The 21,458-nt window shown below is 38.3% G+C and overlaps 1 protein-coding gene across 1 annotated transcript in view; it reads right to left on the reverse strand.

Moving 5' to 3' along the window:
• crhr1 (corticotropin releasing hormone receptor 1) overlaps window positions 1-21,458 on the reverse strand; it is an 80,454-nt gene that overhangs the window by 21,652 nt on the left and 37,344 nt on the right. Inside the window, exons 5-6 of the mRNA XM_060892418.1 lie at window positions 17,973-18,079; window positions 2,251-2,371 (exon numbers count right to left, since the gene is read on the reverse strand). Coding sequence (XP_060748401.1) covers window positions 2,251-2,371; window positions 17,973-18,079 — 228 coding nt within the window. The remainder of the gene's footprint in view (window positions 1-2,250; window positions 2,372-17,972; window positions 18,080-21,458) is intronic.

The following is a 21,458-nucleotide window of genomic DNA, read 5'->3' on the forward strand; positions in this document are numbered from 1 at the left end:
ACCTTTGGACACGTGCGAATGTTTTTATTATTGTCACGTGTCTGCCACGCCTTCGTCCGCTCCTCCCTGTCTCCTCACCTGTTTCCCATCCTGTGATTGACTGTGTGTGTGTATTTATGTGAGCCGCGTTGCCGATGGCATGGCGGATTCATTAGTGTATTTAAGTTAGATTAAGTTACGTTAGTTCCCGGTGTCGTGTGGATGTCTGTTTGTTTCCCTTGTGTATTAAACCCCTATCATTTGAAGCTATCCTGCCGACGGGTCTGTCTCCTTTCCACCGTATCCGGGGGCCTGACAATAGTTTCCTCGGAAAAGTAGCTATTTATGCATAACTCAAAGTGACATAAACAGCCTTATTCACATGTTTCTTTTAAAATGAATGAAAACAGGACAGGGTTTCTGTGGTGTGGTGTGGCCTTATGCAAAAATCTAAATGGTGTACGTAAATGGTGATACCAAAAACTTTTCTGATCTCTGAGATGCCCCAAGTGGTTGTTCATAAGTGTCTACAATTTGAAGGTGTTATCTTCAACCACTAAGACTATACACTCTGTGTCTAATGTGTGCACAGCAGTGTGTACATCCAACACATGTCGAGCAGTTTGAAAACATGGTGCTGTATGGAAGGGCAAACATAATCCTGTTGATGAGTGTTTGAGAGGTTCCTCTGGGTCTGCTATTGACAAGGCGTTGTGTTAATTAATTTTCTCACTATTGAGGAGTTCATTAAAGTAGCACGCAAAAGCAGGGGTAATTGACTAGCCTGGAGGCTCATCTGACAGCTACTCAGGGCTCAAGCTGTTTACTCATGCACATATGCCCATGACATCTCTCTCTCTGTCGTGCACACACAAACACACAGTATACATGTATACTTATAAGCCACCCAGTATACAAAGTTGGGCCTTAAAGTTTATATAAGTATATAAATGTGTGTGTGTGTGTGTGTGTGTGTGTGAGTATGTGCGCGTGTATGTGTTTGCGTGTAAGTGTGTGTGCTGGTGTGTGTGAGAGAGTTTGTGTGCATGTGAATGCCTGTTTATAAGTGTGTGTGTGTGAGTGTATTTGGTTGTGTGTGTAAGTGATGGATTGATGGGTAGGTGGAGACAGAGGGCTGTGGTATGTGTGGGTTGGAAACAGTGTGAGAATGAATTTAAATGTAAAAAAATTAGAAAATATATTTGGTTTGTATTAGATAAGGGCGAGAGGTTACAAACACTTACACTACACACATGGTAGTCTCTTTCTCTTTCTTTCTGTCTCTGTCTCTCTCTTTCTCTCTGTCTCTCTCTGTTTGGAAATCATATTGACATTGCATTTTTAGTCTCAGTTCACTGCTTATCTGTATAATATAGACTCTTGCTGTGTAATATATACAAGCTTAGTGCAGAAATCACAGACTCTGAACCTAGCTCCTTGCTCATACTGTAAAACATGTGTCACACATATTTGTAGAAGGATGTTTGTTGATGGTACTGGAGCAATGAAGTGAAAAAATAAGAACGAGAGAAAAAAAAGCTGTGCGAATTTAAAATAAAAAGAAGTGAAAGACATTTTTGTCGACTTTACAGTATAAGCCTCAGCTTGCGCAGCTGACGAATGATCCATCAATTTATCTTCTCTATCTCTTATCCTTTACAGGGTCACAGGGGGCCTTCAGTCTATCCAAGGAGACTCCAAGGACACCCTGGATGAGGTGCCAACCCATAACACTGCACAGTCTCATACACTCACACTCCTATTCACACACTACAAACAGTTTAGAGATGCCAGTCAGCCTACAATGCACGTCTTTGGACTGAGGGAGGAAACTCAAGTTAACCACATAGCGTCTTAGTATATTCATGTACATACATTATATGTGTGTGTGGATGTGTTCATAGTTTTGATAATATTTACAAATAACAGAAATCTATTGAGAAAAAAATTGGGCTATTTGGCCCTTAGGCTACTTGATAAAAGATAAGCGCTCTGAATACATTAAATTAATGATCTTCACTATTTTTTTACATACAAAGTTAATTTTCAACCAGCAACTGCTGACATCTCATTTAATTTAATAATTCTTTTTTTTGTACTTGAAACTTAATGGTGTTTTATTGCTACTTTGTTCTCCAACACTATTTTGCACCCTATGAAGTGACCATGTCTAGTGAACAGGCTGACATTTAGAAGTCACATAAGAAATGTTAAGATTTGACGATCGATGATTAGACAACATTACGATAGTTAGAGTGTGCTTTCACTCACCACGTTGCTCTCATGCACCTCTGGGTTCATGGTCAGCTGCACGACGAACCACGTTGCATTGCGCAGGATAAAAGCTGTAATCAGATTCCAGTGAATGATGTTCCTAAGGCATCGGATGCTCCTACACACACACACACAAAGACGATTCTGTTAACCCTTTAAAACGTTTTAACTTCTAGTTGATCATCTACAGCTTCTTCATAAGTTCTACTACTTTTCCATTCAGTTACTGTTAACGGAATAGATGAGGTGTGGTTGCTAGATGAGAAATGCAATGCAAACACACAAACACACACATACAGACACACAAAGACACAAATACACATAAATAAATGCAAGCACACACATGCACACACAAACACACACACACATACAGACACACAAAGACACAAATACACATAAATAAATACAAGCACACACATGCACACACACACATACAGACACACAAATGAACAGACAGAGATACGGACAAACACACCCAAATACATACATAAACGCAAACACACACACAGGGACACATACAGACAACTCACACAAACACAATGCATAAACACAAACACACATACGCATACAGAGACACACACAGACAAAGACATGCATAAACGCACACACAAAGACACACAGACACACACAAAGGAGCAAATATGTCCATGTCCTTTAAATAAAACAACTTTGGCCTTTTTCAACTTTATTTCAATGCCACACACATGCTGTGGAAATTGGACCCGGATGGCTGGTAAAGAAATTTCTAGGTTATATATGAATGCCTATTGTGCGAGTGTATTACGTGTTTCAGTTTCGATAATAGTGGCTAACAAAAACTATCTAGTATTACTTGTATTTGGTGTCCATCCCAGAGTCAAGTACATCGTGCACTGAACGTGGCTGCTGTGAGGACTGACAAGTACAGGCTCATGTTTCTGTTTGTAGTTACAATTACAGTAAGGATCCAGTTCAATGTAGAAAAAAGTGATAAAAACCAAACATTTGTTCCAAAAAAGTTTTTTTTTTTTTTTTTACATGACATCTTGCTCTTAAAGGTTAACCTGATAAAACATATTGGCCAAGCAGAAACCAAAGCTGCAGATTGATCTGGTCAGAAACCCAAGACAGACTAAACGCATTTACTAGAGTATGTAAGATACTCAGGGGTTTCTCGGTTTGTGTCTTCAGGCAGCTAAAATAATACATAACCAAAACATGAATATTTGCTTAAATATTCAATCATAAAAAACCCTCTAGAAACAACACAGTTAACGGTTTGAGTGTTAATTAAAAATGCATGACATACAAACAAGACTTGACTTGGACTTGTAGCTCACAGATTGAAGACTTGTCTCTTACCAAGAACATGAGATTTGATTAGGATTATAGTTCAGAGACTGTACTTGACTTGCACTTCTTAGAATTGAGACTTCTGAGACTGTCTTATAGCTCAGAGATACTTGACTAAGACTTGTAGCACAGAGATATAATTCAGACTTAAAGTTTAGATATTTGAAATTTGACTCAGACTTGTACCTCAGAGACTTGAGAGTTGACTCAGATTTGTACCTCAGAAACTTAACTCCGACTTGTACCACATAAAATTGAGACCTGACTCAGACTTGTACCTCAGAGACTTAACTCAGACTTGTACCACAGGGACTTAAAACTTGACTCAGATTTGTACCTCAGAGACTGGAGACTTGTCTCAGACTTGTACCTAAGAGACTTAACTCAGACTTGTACCACAGGGACTTGAGACTTGACTTAGACTTCTACCTCAAAGACTTGACTCAGAATTACAGATCAGAGACTTAATACTTGACTATGATGTGTACCTCACAGTCTTGATTTACAGTAGACATGTACTTTGACTTGTAGCTCAGAGAACTGACTGACTGACTGAATGAATGAATGAATGAATGAATGAACATTTGCAGTGTAAGTGAATTCCAGGCTAACATGCTGATTTAATGCACTGAATAAAAAAACCTGGAAAAACATTATTTTTTTGCCCATATGTCAATCACATAGAGCATTTTAGAAGTGTTTGATTTCTACACCTGCACTAAAACAAAGCAACACACTGATTTATAGACCACATGTAATAATTCTAATGTGGTAAGACTAATTCTAAACATGTAAGACTAATATAATAATGACCATTAAAACTATATGTATCATGATATCAGCCCTGATTCACAGCTGACAGCCAGACAGTCAGTCAGTCAGACAGACAGACAGACAAACAGACAGATAGGCCAGCATTTATTATAGTTTCAATTAAATTTGTAGACATCCAAATTATTAAAAACCATAATATTTACACTGTAAACTATTGTAACTGTCTGTCTACAAATCTACTGAAACTAGAATAAAGTTTGCAATGATAAATGTTGAATCACTGCCTTCATCATCAGCATTTACAGTCTCCACATGATAAACTAAAGGACCAAAGGAAGAAGGGATGAAAGAAACGCCTAAAGGAAGTAAGAGTACAATAAGGATGGATGGTACTGTAGATATACAGTAAAAGAAAGTATGTAAGAAAGTAAGTAATTAAGAAAGAAAGAAAGAAAGAAAGAAAGAAAGAAAGAAAGAAATGAGGAAAGAAATGAGAAAATAAAAGAAAGGAGGAAAGAAAGGAAAGATGACAGAAAGGATGAAAGGAAGAAAGAATGGAAGGAAGATTAAAAACAATAATGGATAAAAAAGGGAAGAAAGGCAGGATGAAAGGTGGGAGGAAATGAAGAAAAGATGATAAACATGACAAGAGAAAAGGTGAAATTATGAAAGAATGCAAGCAAGCAAACAAAACAAACACCACAGTGTTGAGAGGACAGTAAACACTGAAGTAATGTGTGTGCATGGAACAGCAGTGAGCTGAGCCCATTAACCCGAGCTGACCAGCAGCTTGTTAAAAATCATTTTGCTGAAAATATGCCAAGGATGATGAGCACCGGGAGGCTGCCATAAAACTATGGGGCATTTGACATGATTTTAAATGCTTGCTTTTTAAAACTGAATGCCCATCTGTAGAACATTAACACCCACACACACACACACACACACACATGCACTTTGCATTGATGTAGACATGAACTTGAAGAAAATTGTTTATGTAAGTAATGTGTGAGATTTTAGGAAATCAATTAAGATATCAGGCTGCTAAAAAGCTTCTTTTGAACTCTTTGCCACTACATTTCATCACAAACTAAAATCCAGATAAGCAATTATTTGTGCAAACTGCAGCATGATAAGAAGAAAAGGTTGGAGCCTGAAGCTTAAGCAGCACAAAGAAAACATGTGAATGAACGAAAGCATGAAACCCCAGCTGTAGGGAGAAATAAAGCACCAACAGATAACAGAGATAGTACTGATATATTGTACAGTGTACACTGATCTGATTTTTAAACGAAGAATGCTATTAAACGACAACAAAACAAAATGATTACGGCGTGTTAAGGTAAATAACACACAGCTGCCATGAGCTTTTACGAGCTCTGTCTTACACCTGTTTATTTAACAGCATTAGAATGACATATTCTAGAACACTGAAATATCTGGTGCTCAAAGCGAAGATAATTGAAAATATGAAGGACGGAAAAGAAAGAAGACAGAATGGAGAAACTGCAGAAGAGTAATAAGAAAATAGTTCAAATAGTTGAAGTGAATAAGTAGCTAAAAGTGATCAGAAGCATGCAGTCTGTGGAAACGAGAGAAAGAAAGAAAGAAAGAAAGAAAGAAAGAAAGAAAGAAAGAAAGAAAGAAAGATTAAAAATAGAATGTAAAGAAGGAAAATAAGTGAAGGAAGAAACTATTCTTTCTTTCTTTCTTTCTTTCTTTCTTTCTGACAGGTTCTATCAAAATGAAGAGACATAAGAACTAATATAGGAAAATATTCAACTATGAGTTGGTTGGAGAAAAGGCACAAACGATCAGTATAAATTACAATTATTCATGCCATATTCACTTCCTAAAAGATTCAGGATGTCGTTTCTCACATGCATCCAGCTGGGATACATCAAGCTTGTAGATACGCAAAGTGCAAAGTGACAGTGAAGTGGACCATTGGCTTATTTTTTGCTAGGAATAAACCCTTGTCAATCTAGTGTGTGTGCTGAAAACAGGAAAAGTGCTGGCCATCTGTGTGTGAAATTATGTTGTGAACTGACAACGTAAATTGCTCTGCAGAACTGTTGGTCCATAATCACAAGCACAAATGAATATGGAGGAATGACCGATGACGGTCCGAATCTAAAACCTGTCAACCGTGTCACTTCTGTTTATGAGCCGTTGCTATAAATGATGAAGTTGGCAAATTTCTTGCTGTAGTGTTGAGAGTGGCGAGTGTGTAACGTGATTTGTGGTGTAATAAATATTTAACTGGTGATATTTTCTCATGAACTGACATCCACATTTAGATTTGACATAATAACAAAAAATTATAATATCCATCCAATCATCCAACATTCCACCCACCTACTCCTCCATCCACCCACCCACCCACCCATCCATCCATTTATCCACCCATCTACCTATCCATCCATTCATCTACCCACCCAACTATTCATCCACCCACCTAACCACCCTTTCACCCCTCCATCCACCCATCCACCCACCTACCTATCCATCCATCCATCCATCCATCCATTTATCCACCCACCTACCCATCTATCCACCCATCAATCAATCTATCCATCCATTCACCCATCTACCCATCCATCCATTTATCCACACATCCACCTATCCATCCATTCATCCACCCACCCAACCATTCATCCACCCACCTAACCATCCTTTCACCCCTTCATCCTCCCACCCACCCAACCATCCATCCACCCACCTATCTATCCATACAGCCATCCATCCATCTATCCACCCACCTACACATCTATCCACTCAGAATTATACTCAGAATTATACTCAGAAAGTGTATAAACACTTTACCAATAAAACTGAATTAAAGAACCTGGATTAAACCCATACTTAATTTACTAGCTAACTAGCTTTACTTACTAACTAGACTAGGTTTTTAAAATGATAAACTTTTAATTTTATAATTTTAAAAAGCTAGTCTAGTCGTGAGATACTATGGGTGAAATGAGTCACAAATCAGACGCAGGTGGAAGGAAATGTGAGCTTTTGACAGGCAGGAGGTCAAATAATAGAGCAAAAGAAAAAAAAAGAATCGCAAACAGGAAAGACCAGAAAGGTCAAAACCAGGAAGAAATTAATGCTCACAATGCTCAGAGTTGCCGGCAGAAAAAATGACAAAACCTCGTAAAAAGTGTGGGCATGAGTAAGCAGTTTTGTGAATAACTCAGTGATACACAGAAAGAAGGTGTGATAGAAGTCAGATGTGTGAACTGTGTAAAATTGTTTCCGATCGGGATGAATGTACCCAATTTCTTTAACTGTCATCTTTAGCAGAATTAATTTAGTGGTATTCTTAGACCACGGATTATTTGTACTGGTTGGAGAAAATGTTTTTTAAAAAAAGACATAAAACACTTCGTAGGTTTTCTGTGGGATGTTATGGACATCTTCCAAAATGCCGTAAATGAACATGCAAAGATAAACTGTGTTATCTCACACTCAGATACTGTTGCTAAAGTCTTAGCCTCACCCCATGCTGGTTTTGGTCTTGTTTTGGTCTTGGCTCGGTTTCACTTTAACTCATCGCTAACAAACCCAGCATGCTGAAGCCTATAAATCTAAATCGAGTTACACTCTGTAAAAAGAAACAGCTGTACACACCAGTTTTGAAGGAGAGCTATATTTGGTGCCAGGCTTCCAAACTGACATGTTTTCTCTTTGTGGATCTTGTTAACTTGTTCAGTTAGAGAGACATCTTTTCACACTGTGTTTCCAAGACTTTAAATCAAACTGTATTTGCAACAAGCGCAAATCTATTTGATCTGTTGGTCCCAATTTGTCTGAAAATTAACAAATGAAAAATACATATATCCATCCTGTCAGACTTTTTATTGCAAACTCATGCACTCGTACAGTGAGTAGTGTAAACTTAATACAGGACTGGTTCAACTGATTAAGGCTCTGGGTTGTTGATCGGAGGATCGGCATTCAAGCCCCAGCACAGCCAACCCTCAACCCTCCATGCTCCAGGGACACTATATCATACACATACCTCCTCAGTTGGGGTATGTGAAGAAAAGAATCTCACTGTGCTGTAATGTATACAGTATGTGGCAATAATAAATGCCCCCTTCTATGCCCCTGTTCAGTGAACAAACACCATCCCTACAGAGAAATAGTAGTGGCAGCATGAACGAGTAGAGCAAAATAGAAGGAGATCCTGCAAGAGAACCTTCTTCAGTCTGCTAAAAAATAACTTTACCTTTCAATGGTCCCAAACAAGGCCAAAACAAGGCTGGAGTGGATCAAAAGAAAAAGCTGAATGTTCTGCAATGTCTAAAGTCTAAATCTGAATTTCAGTCAATAAACTTCCAACCAACTTAAAAAAACAGGAGAAGAATGGGTGGAAATTACATAAAAAACAATAGGCAAAGCTGGCTTAATAGGAGCAAATGATGGTTTTATCAAGCACTTTTTAATACTTTTATTTATACTTTCTATCTAATGAAAAATATTGCATTTTTACTAAAATTATAAAAATGCTGTTTGGAACAATCAGTCATTTGTAATCCAGATAAATCTAATGAGGAGGTAAAATAAAATATTTTACAGGGTGCTCTATATACTGATAGAGAAGGCTCTACATGTGACTGTGGGAAGCTGGCTGTGATGTTGAATGAAAAGGATAAAACATGTGTTCTACTGTAGCTACCAGTTCCACTGCAAGACAGACATCACAAGACAACAGCCTCACACCTCCAGGGTCGGGGTTCGATTCCCGCCTCCACCTTGTGTGTGTGGAGTTTGCATGTTCTCCCCGTGCCTCGGGGGTTTCCTCCGGGTACTCTGGTTTCCTCCCCTGGTCCAAAGACATGCATGGTAGGTTGATTGGCATCTCTGGAAAATTGTCCCTAGTGTGTGATTGCGTGAGTGAATGAATGAGTGTGTGTGTGTGTGTGTGCCCTGCGATGGGTTGGCACTCCGTCCAGGGTGTATCCTGCCTTGATGCCCGATGACGCCTGAGATAGGCACAGGCTCCCCGTGACCCGAGGTAGTTCGGATAAGCGGTAGAAGATGAATGAGTGAATGAATGAATGGTAGTTGTTGTAATTAATTAGAAAGCAAATCCTGACAAAATCATAACATTTGGTCATAGGAAATACAATGAAGTGAATGTAAATGTTTGTCCTAGCTTTTTCCCCTCCAAAGATATAAATGAGCTTATCCATGCTAGCTTATTTATACTAATCAGTCCTGAGTATGCCCGATAAATACTACTGCTCTCTCTCTCCAGAGCTCTGTGATTTTTCTCCTCAGTAAATGACCCTGATTGTTTATTAAAGTACCCTATAAATGCATCACGTGTGACCTATTCGACTGCCCTCAGGCATTCCTTCCCTGCTCCTTCATCTCCCGCTGCATTTATGCAGGAATATGATGTATGATCGATGTTCACTACCCCAAACAAAACCACATTTGTATGTATCCCGGTATAAGGAAGAGTTGCACTATTTATTGGCATATATGGAATACACCGTTCAAGCTATGGGAAATCCATTCAAAAATTTATGTGAGGTAATGTCAATGGTGAAATGCACAACATGAGCAGGTAGGTTCAGATCAATAGATATAAGTAAATGGAAAGATGAGGCACCAGTGGAGGGATTAAGAAGTGCAGCTGGAGTTAATGGGGATTTGTAGGAGATGTGCATTTTAGGATGGCGCAGCACTTATGGTAAGTCCTCCTGATCCTGGAGTGTTTATAGAGCACAGAAAAGGTAAGCAAATAATAAATAAGAAAGCTAAAGTTTACAGTCCATTGGACTGTACCCATATCCTCACCATTGCACCAGTATATATAATCTCACATATAGACTGCATATGTAGACCTAAGAACTCTTATATCTGAAATATCCCTCTCTTAGTGATAGCCCTGATTTTAAGATGCTTTGTTTCATGTTCTCATCTTATTCTTTTGTTTACATTTCAATTTGCTTTTGTTTCCGTTTAAGCCCTGCCTTCGCTTACGTCCTGTAATTGATTTGTTGCCCTATTGTGTTCACCTGTTCTGTGCTTAGCCCTTAATTAGTGTGTATACATACAGTAGACTATATAGCTAACTATAGCTTTTATTTATTCATTTCTTTCAAGGTTAAAACCTTGTAAATGCATTGACAAAGGGCCCAAGAGACGAAACGTTATGCATGGTACCCAATTTCAGCTCAAACGATTCATCACAATGCTACTCTACACACAATGAATGCAACCATTTAACCTTGAGAAGAAAAACTCATTAGATTTTTAATATTTGTTACAACACTGAAGGTTCTATTAGTGAGGGTCAGAAAGGGGAATGCCAATCACATTTATCAGTGGTCAAAATTAATTATTTATGTGTACAGGGATTGTATACAGGTATATATCTTACTCCCTTTATAGAAGGATTCAAAGATTGTAAAACACAAAAAATCATAAAGTAAAATAAACAGACCAGTTGGTCCATTAAAGATTTTAGCACCTTGGACAAACTGTATGTAATACTTACTAGTCCCATAATGTTAAAACAAATCATTAATTCCTTTAGTTCAGTAGCTGCTTTACTTTGTTCAGGGTTCCAGTGGATCTAGAGTCTATTCCAAGAACCAAGAACACTGAGCATGAAGTGAGACTGCATCTTTGCTGGGATGTCAGTACATCACAAAATACCATGGACATTTACAGCAACTAGTATTTTTGGGAGAAGGGACGAAACCAGAGAACCTAGAGGAATCCTATATGTACCCCAAAAGAGACAGGGGTATAATCAATACACTGTCAAAACAAAAAGTATTAATGCATTAATGCAAAATGTTGTCTGAATAAAAGCTAGATTTAAGATTAAACCACCAAATACTTATCAGGGCCCAGTCTTTACAATACTTCAACTACTTGCCTTTATTCATGAATTGTGCCAGTGGTTAGGCTGATGTTTATGTTTTTGTTCACTGTTCATGCAAACAGATAATCTGACTAACAATATTTCTTATTTTTATAAAATCTCATTTTAATGTATGACCAATGCCCAAGATCAGACAAGTCCAAGTGTGAATGCCAATAAGACCAAGATAGCTCCATGTCAGTAGAAAAAGACATCTTGAGATTAGACTCTTAGCCATACCAAGAGATACAAATAATCCACACAGACAATAACCCAAAGTCATGACAGAACCAATGAGTCTGTATCTGTGAGGCAGAAACCACCAGCAACACAACTGTCCATGTAAGAGTGTTTATTTTGTACCAGCAATTCCCATGGGGACATTTCAGGGGCAGTTCAGATTCCTAATAGTGCTAATAACGCTGGCAATGATATTGAGGATTTTAAGCTCTCATAGCCCATAAGCTCTCCCCAGTGGAAACCTGGACATGGGCTTGGACTAAACTACTGCTGAAATCACTAACAGTATTAATAACAAACTATTAACCTGAAAGTGCACCGTGAAATGGAATTACTATGACAATCCATTTACACCTTTTCCCCAGTAAAGTGGTGATTAATTGCGTGTAATATTGTGTACAGCCGAGTCAGCCCTAAGCTAAGTGGTACAAATAACATGAAAACAAGCTTGTTATGCATCTGGCTACTGTTATTTTATTTTTTTTTGCTGTACTTTATAAAACTGTGCTTTAGCATTTAAAACTTTAATTATTCCTTGGTTTTGTCCATTAAAAACAAATAGGCTTTGGCATATGAAACAAAGCTGTCTTTGCTGTTTATGTGTGGTTTCTGTCAGATGAGCTGTTGAAATTGTTGATGTTGGCACTGGGTGGAAAAGTCAGAGCCAGTGCCTACAGCTCTGCATTTCAGCTGTCACTTTGGCACAATCAGATCCTGCTTCCCTAACAGCTGGCTGAAGTTGATAAATTCATTTACCCATCTGTTCTGGTGAAGCATGCATTAAGAATATGTGAGTTTTATAATACAGTTTCTTTCACTCATTTTCTACCGCTTATCCGAACTACCTCGGGTCACGGGGAGCCTGTGCCTATCTCAGGCGTCATCGGGCATCAAGGCAGGATACACCCTGGACAGTTTGCCAACCCATCGCAGGGCACACACACACTCTCATTCACTCACGCAATCACACACTATGGACAATTTTCCAGAGATGCCAATCAACCTACCATGCATGTCTTTGGACCGGGGGAGGAAACTGGAGTACCCGGAGGAAACCCCCGAGGCACGGGGAGAACATGCAAACTCCACACACACAAGGCGGAGGGAATTGAACCCCCAACCCTGGAGGTGTGAGGCGAACGTGCTAACCACTAAGCCACCATGCCCCCGTTTTATAATACAATATAAAAGAATATGAGTGAGTGATGCAAGCCAACATGAAGAGGAGTTACTGATAATCTCCCAATGTTTATTTATGTTTAATTACAGTATACAAAGTATTTGATTTATTTTATACCACAACAATTTGACAATGATGTCTTGGTAGTGGATGTTTGCCTCATACCAACAGTGTTGGGTACAATTAGTCCTCTGCCCTGTGTGCTTTGAGTTTGCATTTTCTCCCTGTGTATTGATTTCCTTTGGGTACTCTGGTTTCTCCCCATGGGGCATGTGTACAATGTATGTGTGCAAAGTAAAGTCCAAGAAGACACTGTTTCCAAAGGTTGGAGTGGAAGAACTTGAGTGGGTTGAACGGAACTCAGAAGTGGAACATTCCCCAAGGCTTCCTCACCTGACATCACTGCCTGATATGCTCTTGTGCATCATGTATAGACAAATCCCTATAACCACACCCAAAAATCTAGTGGAAAGTCTTCCAGAAGAATGAAAGGTTTTATTACAGAAAAGGAGGACGAAATATGAAATGGGATGTTCAACAAGCACATATAAGTGTGATGGTCAGATGTGCACACACTTTCAAGTCATAGCTGACAGTTAGTATAGAAAAATCCCTATTTCCACCACATTCTATTGACAACATTCAGCACTATTAGGTCAGGACCTGAATTCTTGCTTTGAATTGAGAAAAAAAACAACATTGTTCTCATTCCCTACCTAAGCCCGGTAGCATTTATCTGCTTTAAAGGGAGTTCATTACTGCAGCTGTCTGCTCCAGACTTCCACATTATTACTCAGGTTTCATTGCCGTGGTGCTTGAGCTTTCTTTTGGGCACAAGCGGTGTCCTTTCATAAATAATCTGTACCAAAAAAAAAATAAAAAATCCTGGCAGTTTTTTAGCTTAACAAACTCCCTGTTGTTTATGCAGAGATAAATGACAGATGCACAGGAGTGCGTTAAAGCAGTAAGGTTTGTGAGTCTGCGGGAGGCCTAATTTAGAGCATCCTCTGCGGCATTGGAGCACTTACAAAATGGTGTCTCAAAGTGGCCTGGTACCCGAATGATGCACAGATGTACTGGTAGAACCTCATAGTAGGGCTTTGTTGGAGGCAGAGGTCTGTGTCCACATGGTGCATGGCAGGAAGTTGGCAGAGTGCCAGTGGCTCATGCAGTGACCATGTGCTCTGAGGTCTGCTGCCTCTCTGCCCCGCTGAAGCTACCTACGTCAGCGAGGCCACAAATAGCAGGAGAGAGGACCTCTTTGTATTGGACACAGAACATGCTAAAATAACCTTATTAACCTTTTGAAAATCTGATTTACAGATGTTTAGGTAAACCTTCTTGACTGTATTAGCGTTAAGTATGATGAAGTTATAACACTTCAATTCAATTTGAAAGTAACAGCGTCATTTTACACACGCTGCATTTAAAAAATCTTATCCAGAGTGACTTACATTCTATCTCCTTTTATACTACAGAGCAGTTGGGGGTTAAGGGCCTTGCTTAGGGCCCCATCAGTAGCAGCTTGGTGAAATTGGATTTAAACTCACAACCTTCCACTCTGTAGTTCAATGCCTTAAACACAATGCTACACATTAAAAAAAAAATACAAACACACACAAAATATCTAGCTTTTCTTTCTGACTTTATTTGCATGAAATAATACAACGTCAGCAATTAATACTGCAATAGTGTCTGTGTGCTTCGCTTTATATTACTTCTTACTGTATACAGTAACATATTTATTTTACATTATGTTTGGTGTATAATGTCTACCAATGTATTTGTTGTATGTCTTGCATAATTAACCAGAATAATATTGAATAGTAATAAATAATAATGATACAACCTGCATTTTTCATTCCTAAATTGCTGAGTTCTATGGGCCACATACCCCTTAAATTTAGTTAGGGAATAAAAAGTTATTATTTGTCACATATACAAATTGTAAAATTTGTGAAATTCTTTTGTTGAAGTCTGAGCACCGAGGTCAGCCATGATACAGCTCCCCTGGAGCAGTGAGGATTAGGGGCCTTGCTCAAGGACTTGCTCCTCTGATCAACAACCCAGAGCCTTAACCGCTTGAGCCACCACTGCCGCTTAATATCATGGGGGACTGATTGACATTAATGATTTACATTCATGAACACGCTTTTTTCCTTGTTTGTTCCTATTCATATGGATTTAATGAAGTTCATTTAAATATAATGGCAAAAATTTACGAAACAAAATGACGTTCCCTGAATTGCTCCTTCTGTCCACCACACGTCTATAATGTCTTCTTACGTATTTCACTCCCACTCCCTTTCACACCAATGCAGGAAGCCACCACAGTGTAACGTTAACCAGCCAGCTTGTCACAAACTAGGAAATGAAACGCTGGATGTAGACAGCTTCTTGTCATTGCAGGCTTGACCTGAGGCTGTGTGAGGTTAGCTTTCACTGAACCGCGCACTGAGTCTTCGGTCTCTTTTTCACACTTCAGTGCCCGTCTGTCCAGCTCCAATTCCCCTTGCTTCACGCCTGCAGAAATGTCTTAAACTCCCTCAGCCGGGATACTTCAGCTCTGGTGTTGCCCACGCCACTTTGTCCGACTGCCTAAGTCTCATAAAAGCAAATTCTGTTCAGGACTGCTCTTTAATCTTACTGCATGACACTGTTACAATATGACTGTTCAAACACTGGAAATTCAAAATATGAATAAACAGAAGGGTGTGATTGTAAATATACTGTTTGGCAATTGTGTATAGATGAAGAGGTTGTTGTTCTCAAAAAGTTGGCATCTCCACTTAGAATGTCCCAATACGTCATGAAGCTGAATCCAACTGGAGCTGGTACATCTATGTGCACAGTATACACATATACAGTACAGTATAACATGTGTACTGTGCAAGGTGGATGTGGCTCATGCTCAGAACCAAAATCATCTACCTCTATTTTTTATTGAAATTATGTTCTTATGTTCTTGTTATTTTATTTTTATGACACGAACAACCAAAAAAACCCCATTTCGCTGCATGTTGTAAAGCATGTGTATAGTTGCGTATGCAACAACAACAAAAAAAATACAATTTGAAAGTGAATCGCTAAATTTTAATAAGTCTTGTAACTCTGCACAAAAGTAACACTTTTTTTTTCACTACAAGCCTCTCAGCATCTGTACAAGCTTCCTGAACTCTTTAACAGGCTTCATAACTCAAAAGGATCAAACCCTCACAGAAAGACGGGCAAATCTCCAAATGGGAAACTCTATGACACACTAACAAGCTTACTTACTTACTTACTTTTTAAAAAAAATAAATTCCACCTTCCTCTGTATAGTCTTAAGGCCAGTAATGTATATATAATTGAGGTTTGAAGGTGAAAGCGTGATTATTTTATCACATTGCATCAAGACAAGATGAGAACAAGACCAGAACTGGACTGGTGAGTATGTTCATGATCTCTGACTTGTAAATCAGCTCCTTCATGATGCACTGGCTTTAGGAGATTAGCAGTAGGATGTGGAGTTTAATCATCCATTTCCAAATGAGATGGGATTTCTCGCCTGGATTAATCAAGTAGAACTAATCTGGACATATACTGACCTACAGAACTCAAAGTTGAGTTTTTTTTTCATTCATGCCCAAGAACTCAATCTGCAATCATGTGACACACAGATGCTTTTAGCAAACTTCTAGTGACTTCTTTTGGGATGTTGACCCAAGCTAAGTAAGAGCTGAACATGAGCCCTGAGATACAAGAGGACGAGAAATACTTCAAACTGATTTGCGTTATGATGAGAAATTGGTGGAAATTGTAAGTATTTGGATGAACAGTACAAGAAGAAACCTTTATTTCCCACATATACATTACAACACAGTGAAATCCTTTTTGTTGCACAGACCAGCTAAAGAAGTTGGGGTCAACAATGTTACAACACTGTCTGAAGCAGAAAGGGTTAGGGACCAAGCTTTAAGTGCACAACGGTGGCAGCTTGTCAGCTTGGCATTTGGACCCCTAAATTTTTGCTCAACAACCCAGAGCCCTGGAATGAGTGTTCATTTATAAAATGATTTGTAATAGGTTATAACGTGAAATATAATCAACAACAACAAAATAATTTTACATGGATTCATGGGATGTTGATTGTAACAGTTACTAGAAGACTTTGTAGAATTTGTAGGTTGAACATGGGAATTATTGTTATGCCCGTTGTTTCCAAATGACGTCAATGCAAAAAAACATGAAATCTTAGTGCTAAATAAAAACATAACAACTGAGCACTTTTGTACTTAAGGCTAGAAGCAGTCATACTGTGTGCCTAATGCTATGTTCACCCACTTTGTTCCTGGAATTTCCTCGAATTGGCATTTTACAGGTCAGTCGAGCACTGCGAGGCGACCCAGGAAGTCCAAACTTGGTGCCATGCTTTGTTGTTAACGCTATTGTATTGCATATGGCGGTGATTATCCTCAGCATGGTCCTTATTAGCATGTTGAAATTCGACTGTTGTGCTGGAGGGATGCGTTGCTAGAATGTTCTTTGTTTCTGTGGCAGGGATGTGACTGAATATGACTGCAGTATTAGGATTGAAGAGATGTTTTGTAAACATATCCAAATATAGATTGGCGCTAGAAAAGCTGGAACGGATTGAAAAAATATCGCTAGAAAGAATCACAGGGCTTCACAGCTGATGAACCCACAGTACACAAAAGAGGGAAGGATTTTGTCAGAAAGGGCAACATAAGCATACAGAGTTGTGCGATAGATTTAAAAACATGCATTTATTCATCTTTAGTTACAATTATTTTAGTTGCTTTTAGTTAAAGTATTTATGGTGGGTTGGGTTTATATTTAATAATAAAAAAAGGACAAATGGATATTGGGAGCAGTTAACAGATGCAGAAAATGACACTGGGTCACATTTGTTGTTTGTTGAGAGCCTATTTAAATCTCGGATCGTTGCAGAGTTTGAGTGAGATTTCTGCAAACCAAGCACAAGATTTGGCAAACGCACCAAACTGTGCTGGCAAATTCCTTCACCTATTCTGATCTGCTTACTCTGAATCTCTTTTACAACAATAAGATTTCATTATTTTTATCCTGCACACTTTTCCATGCTTGAGTAATTAATGTGCAACAAAATTCAAACTCTCAGATCTCCCGCAGTGAACCCGAGTACTAATCCCCATGCTGCTCCTGATAATACATATGTTTAGAGGTAATGATTTTTCATTTGAACAATGTGAACAAGAGAAAACAATGTATTACGTTACAGGATCAGGGTTCAGGTGAAACTTGAGGAAAGACTGAACTCACCTTAGCCTCATAAAGAGAATGAAGGCAACCAGAAGAGCTCCGAGAGAGATGCAGTGGCCAAGGTAGTTTATAATCACTGCAATGTGGTAGTGCAGCTTGCTCCTTTTCTAAGAAATTAAGAGAAGAATAATAAAAAAGGAAATAAAATGTTAGAAACATTTCTAATAAAAGTTCATAACTTCATGCAAATGCAAGCCAAGTACAAAAAGTGTGTATCAAAATTTAAAATCTTCAAATTTATTTGTCTAGCACTTTTAACAATAGACATTGTCTCAAAGCATCTTTACAGAACATAAGAAACTAAACATTAAAGAAATTGAATATTATACAAAGTTTAATATGATACAAAAATTAATATTAGACTTATATTTAAACGTGATTGTATTTATTGCATGTACTGTAGGCATCCCCAAAAAAATCTATGATATTCTTAACATCACCTCAATATAAATTACCCTAAAACTTTCTTATAAGTTATAAAATCCAGCCATATGCTAATAGCTTTTTCATCTGCTTAGATAAAAAGGAGAGGAAAGCTAATATCATTGTTTTGAACTAAAGCCACCCTTTTTCTCTTGCCCTCTCACTTCCTTGTAATATGTTTTACTAAGTATTTCTATCATAATATGTATATACAGTATTATATATAAGTATTTTCCCCATAATATCAGCGACTGCTGACAATTTTCCAGAAAATCGAGTCTTATGTATAAACTGGTGAAGTCAAAAAAAAAAGTTGATGTAAACTTAGACGCCCAGTTTGAATTCAGTTCAGTTTTATTTGAGTATAATGCTGTTGACAGGGAACATTGCCACAAAGCAGCTTTACAGAAATATAGTTCACTAAACAAATTTAAAATGTAAAAATTCATCCTTAATGAATCCCTGAGACGACATTAGGAAGAAACCTTGAGAGGAACCAGACTCAAAATGGAACATAGATAGTGTGATTATAAATCGTTCCCCTTCTATAATCGCATACTTTATGAAATTTTGTTAGTATCAGAATGTTCATCAGAATCATTTCGGAATGCCTTACGGTTTTACCTTGAAGTCTATTTTGTGGACGTTATCAACTGTTCATTCATGGAGACTGTTATAAAACTGTTCATAATAATATAGTCTTGAATACAGAGATCATCTACAGCCACCTTGTAAATGTGTGTGGATGATCCGTCCATTATAATTTATTACATATTTAGTATGTAAAGTATAATGCTAATAAAATTGTCTTTAAACAAGATTAGCTATCAACGGATTGCTTGTAACACTTATAACAGCTGTTTGTTTATCAGTTTCTAAAGTATTATGAATTAATCTGAAGAAATTCTCCTTTAAGCATTATGTGAAAAAAATGTTTAAAAAGTATTTAAAACAGCTTTTTCACCTGTATTATGAACACAGATATGAAGAAATCCTAGCTATAATTCTGGAGCTCATGTTGTCTCTTACGAAGAACAGCTATTCTGTCATATTATTGCAGTCTGATTGCACAACAGACCCAAACATGGTATTAAACCATGTCATAACCAAATGTCTGCAGGATGGATATCACATTCCAGAGCCTTGGATCAGATACAATGCATGATGACTATAAGCAACATCTAATTATTTGGCCAGTTGGACTCGATGCATATGGTGTCTCACAGTGTTCTGAAAAGCTCATATTCATTTATCATAGCTTTTGAAAACTCTCAAACTGATTTGAGAACTCACTCACGCCTTGTGCAAATAACATGCTTGGATCTGAGGGAGCATATGCTGATCATGTAATGAGCAGGTTTGCATGTGCGTGTGGGGGACACAGGGGCCAAACCCCTCCATGCGCTTCCAGGCTGTGAACTCCTGCTGCACAAATACGTCACTCGTTTCCTGTGGCTCTCACAAAAAGCAGAACCCTGCAGTGGGCTCTGTTGGTGATTTGGAGTGTGCTTGCCAGTCCTGAAAGCTAGTGTAAAGTGAAAACTGCCACAAACACTTCCATTAGTCATTTCATGTTAGTGTTTAATGAAAAAGAAAAGAAAATTTTTCTGACGTGAGGTCAAAGTAGTTCTAGACGTTTTTAATGAAAAGTCAAATTTTGATCGTTCAGACAGCAGAAAAAAACAATGCTCAAGACTCAGGCTACATGGACATGCCTGACATTTGAACCTTCTGTCGCTAAGGTTGCTACCACACAAACACGGTATGGCCTTCAGTACAGTAAATGGACATGAAGTGCGGAGATTCATTCGTTCATTCAGCTATAAGAGCATTAGTGAGATCTGGGGTTCAGTCAGTATTCCAGTTCATATCAAAGGTGTTCAGAGGGGTTGAGGTCAGGGCTCTGTGCAGACACATGGTCAGTGGTCATGGACAATATGCACTGGGCATTGTCGTGTTGGAACGTGTTTGGGCCTAATTAGTTCCAGTGAAAGGAACTAACATTTCTTGTTATAGCATAAAAGACATTCTATACAATTGTGTGCTTCTAACTTTGTGGTAACGGTTTGGGGAAAAAACACATATGAGTGTGATGGTCAAGAATTGACCATCTATATTACCCCATATAGTAAATGGGGACTCATCTCACTGGTTGCACATTTTCATACAATGCCCAAGGATATGCTGCCTATGGACGAAGCAGCACAGCCCTTTCCATAAAGAAACCATTTATTCACTTCTGAAAAGCAGTTTTGACACTGATCATCTGTAGGTGGCCAAAATAAAACCTTACTTTTCTCATGTCACATAATAGACACGGATAAAGATACAAATACAGATTGTGTCACACCCTTAGAATGAGTCACACTAGTACAATTTAGATCTTCCACGAAGGTTCTCACATATTCAGGGAATATGCCAACTTAAATATGCCTTTGATCAATATCGTGTGCAGTTTCTTGCTTGAGAAAAATATTCTTTTATGCCAGCAGGCATCAAGGAGCGATGGAAATGACACTTATCAGAGAAAGAGATGTCCTGTATCAAATTCTAGCAAATACTCAATATGTCCTTTCATCTTGCAGACAGCTGCCTGAGGCAAAGATTAAACATGTGGGTGATTCGCTTTAACGCTAGCAGAATCCAACTGTGTGAAATAAGAGAACTTAAACACATGACTCTGTTGAATGAAGCGGTAGAGAATTAAAGGGACAATAAATACATGAGGCTGTAAGTATAAAACATGACACACTGAACGAGAGGAAGATTGTGGATGTGTGTGTCTATAGGGTGTTGTGTGTGAAAATCAGATGATCAGCAGTTTCTGAAATACTCAATCCAGGTCATCTGGCACTCAACAACAATGTCATGGTTAGAGACACAAAGATAATACTTTGTCTCTGTTCTGATGTTTGATGTGAAGATTAACTGAAACTCTTGACCTGTATCTGCATTATTTTATGCATTGTCCTGCTGCCATATGACTATTTGATTACAGAACTGCACGAATGTGTATACGTGTTTCTATTAAAGTGACCAGTTAGTGTATATTACATGTAAGAA

Source organism: Tachysurus vachellii, chromosome 18, assembly GCF_030014155.1.
Source record: "Tachysurus vachellii isolate PV-2020 chromosome 18, HZAU_Pvac_v1, whole genome shotgun sequence".
In the NCBI taxonomy this organism is placed as follows: domain Eukaryota; kingdom Metazoa; phylum Chordata; class Actinopteri; order Siluriformes; family Bagridae; genus Tachysurus; species Tachysurus vachellii.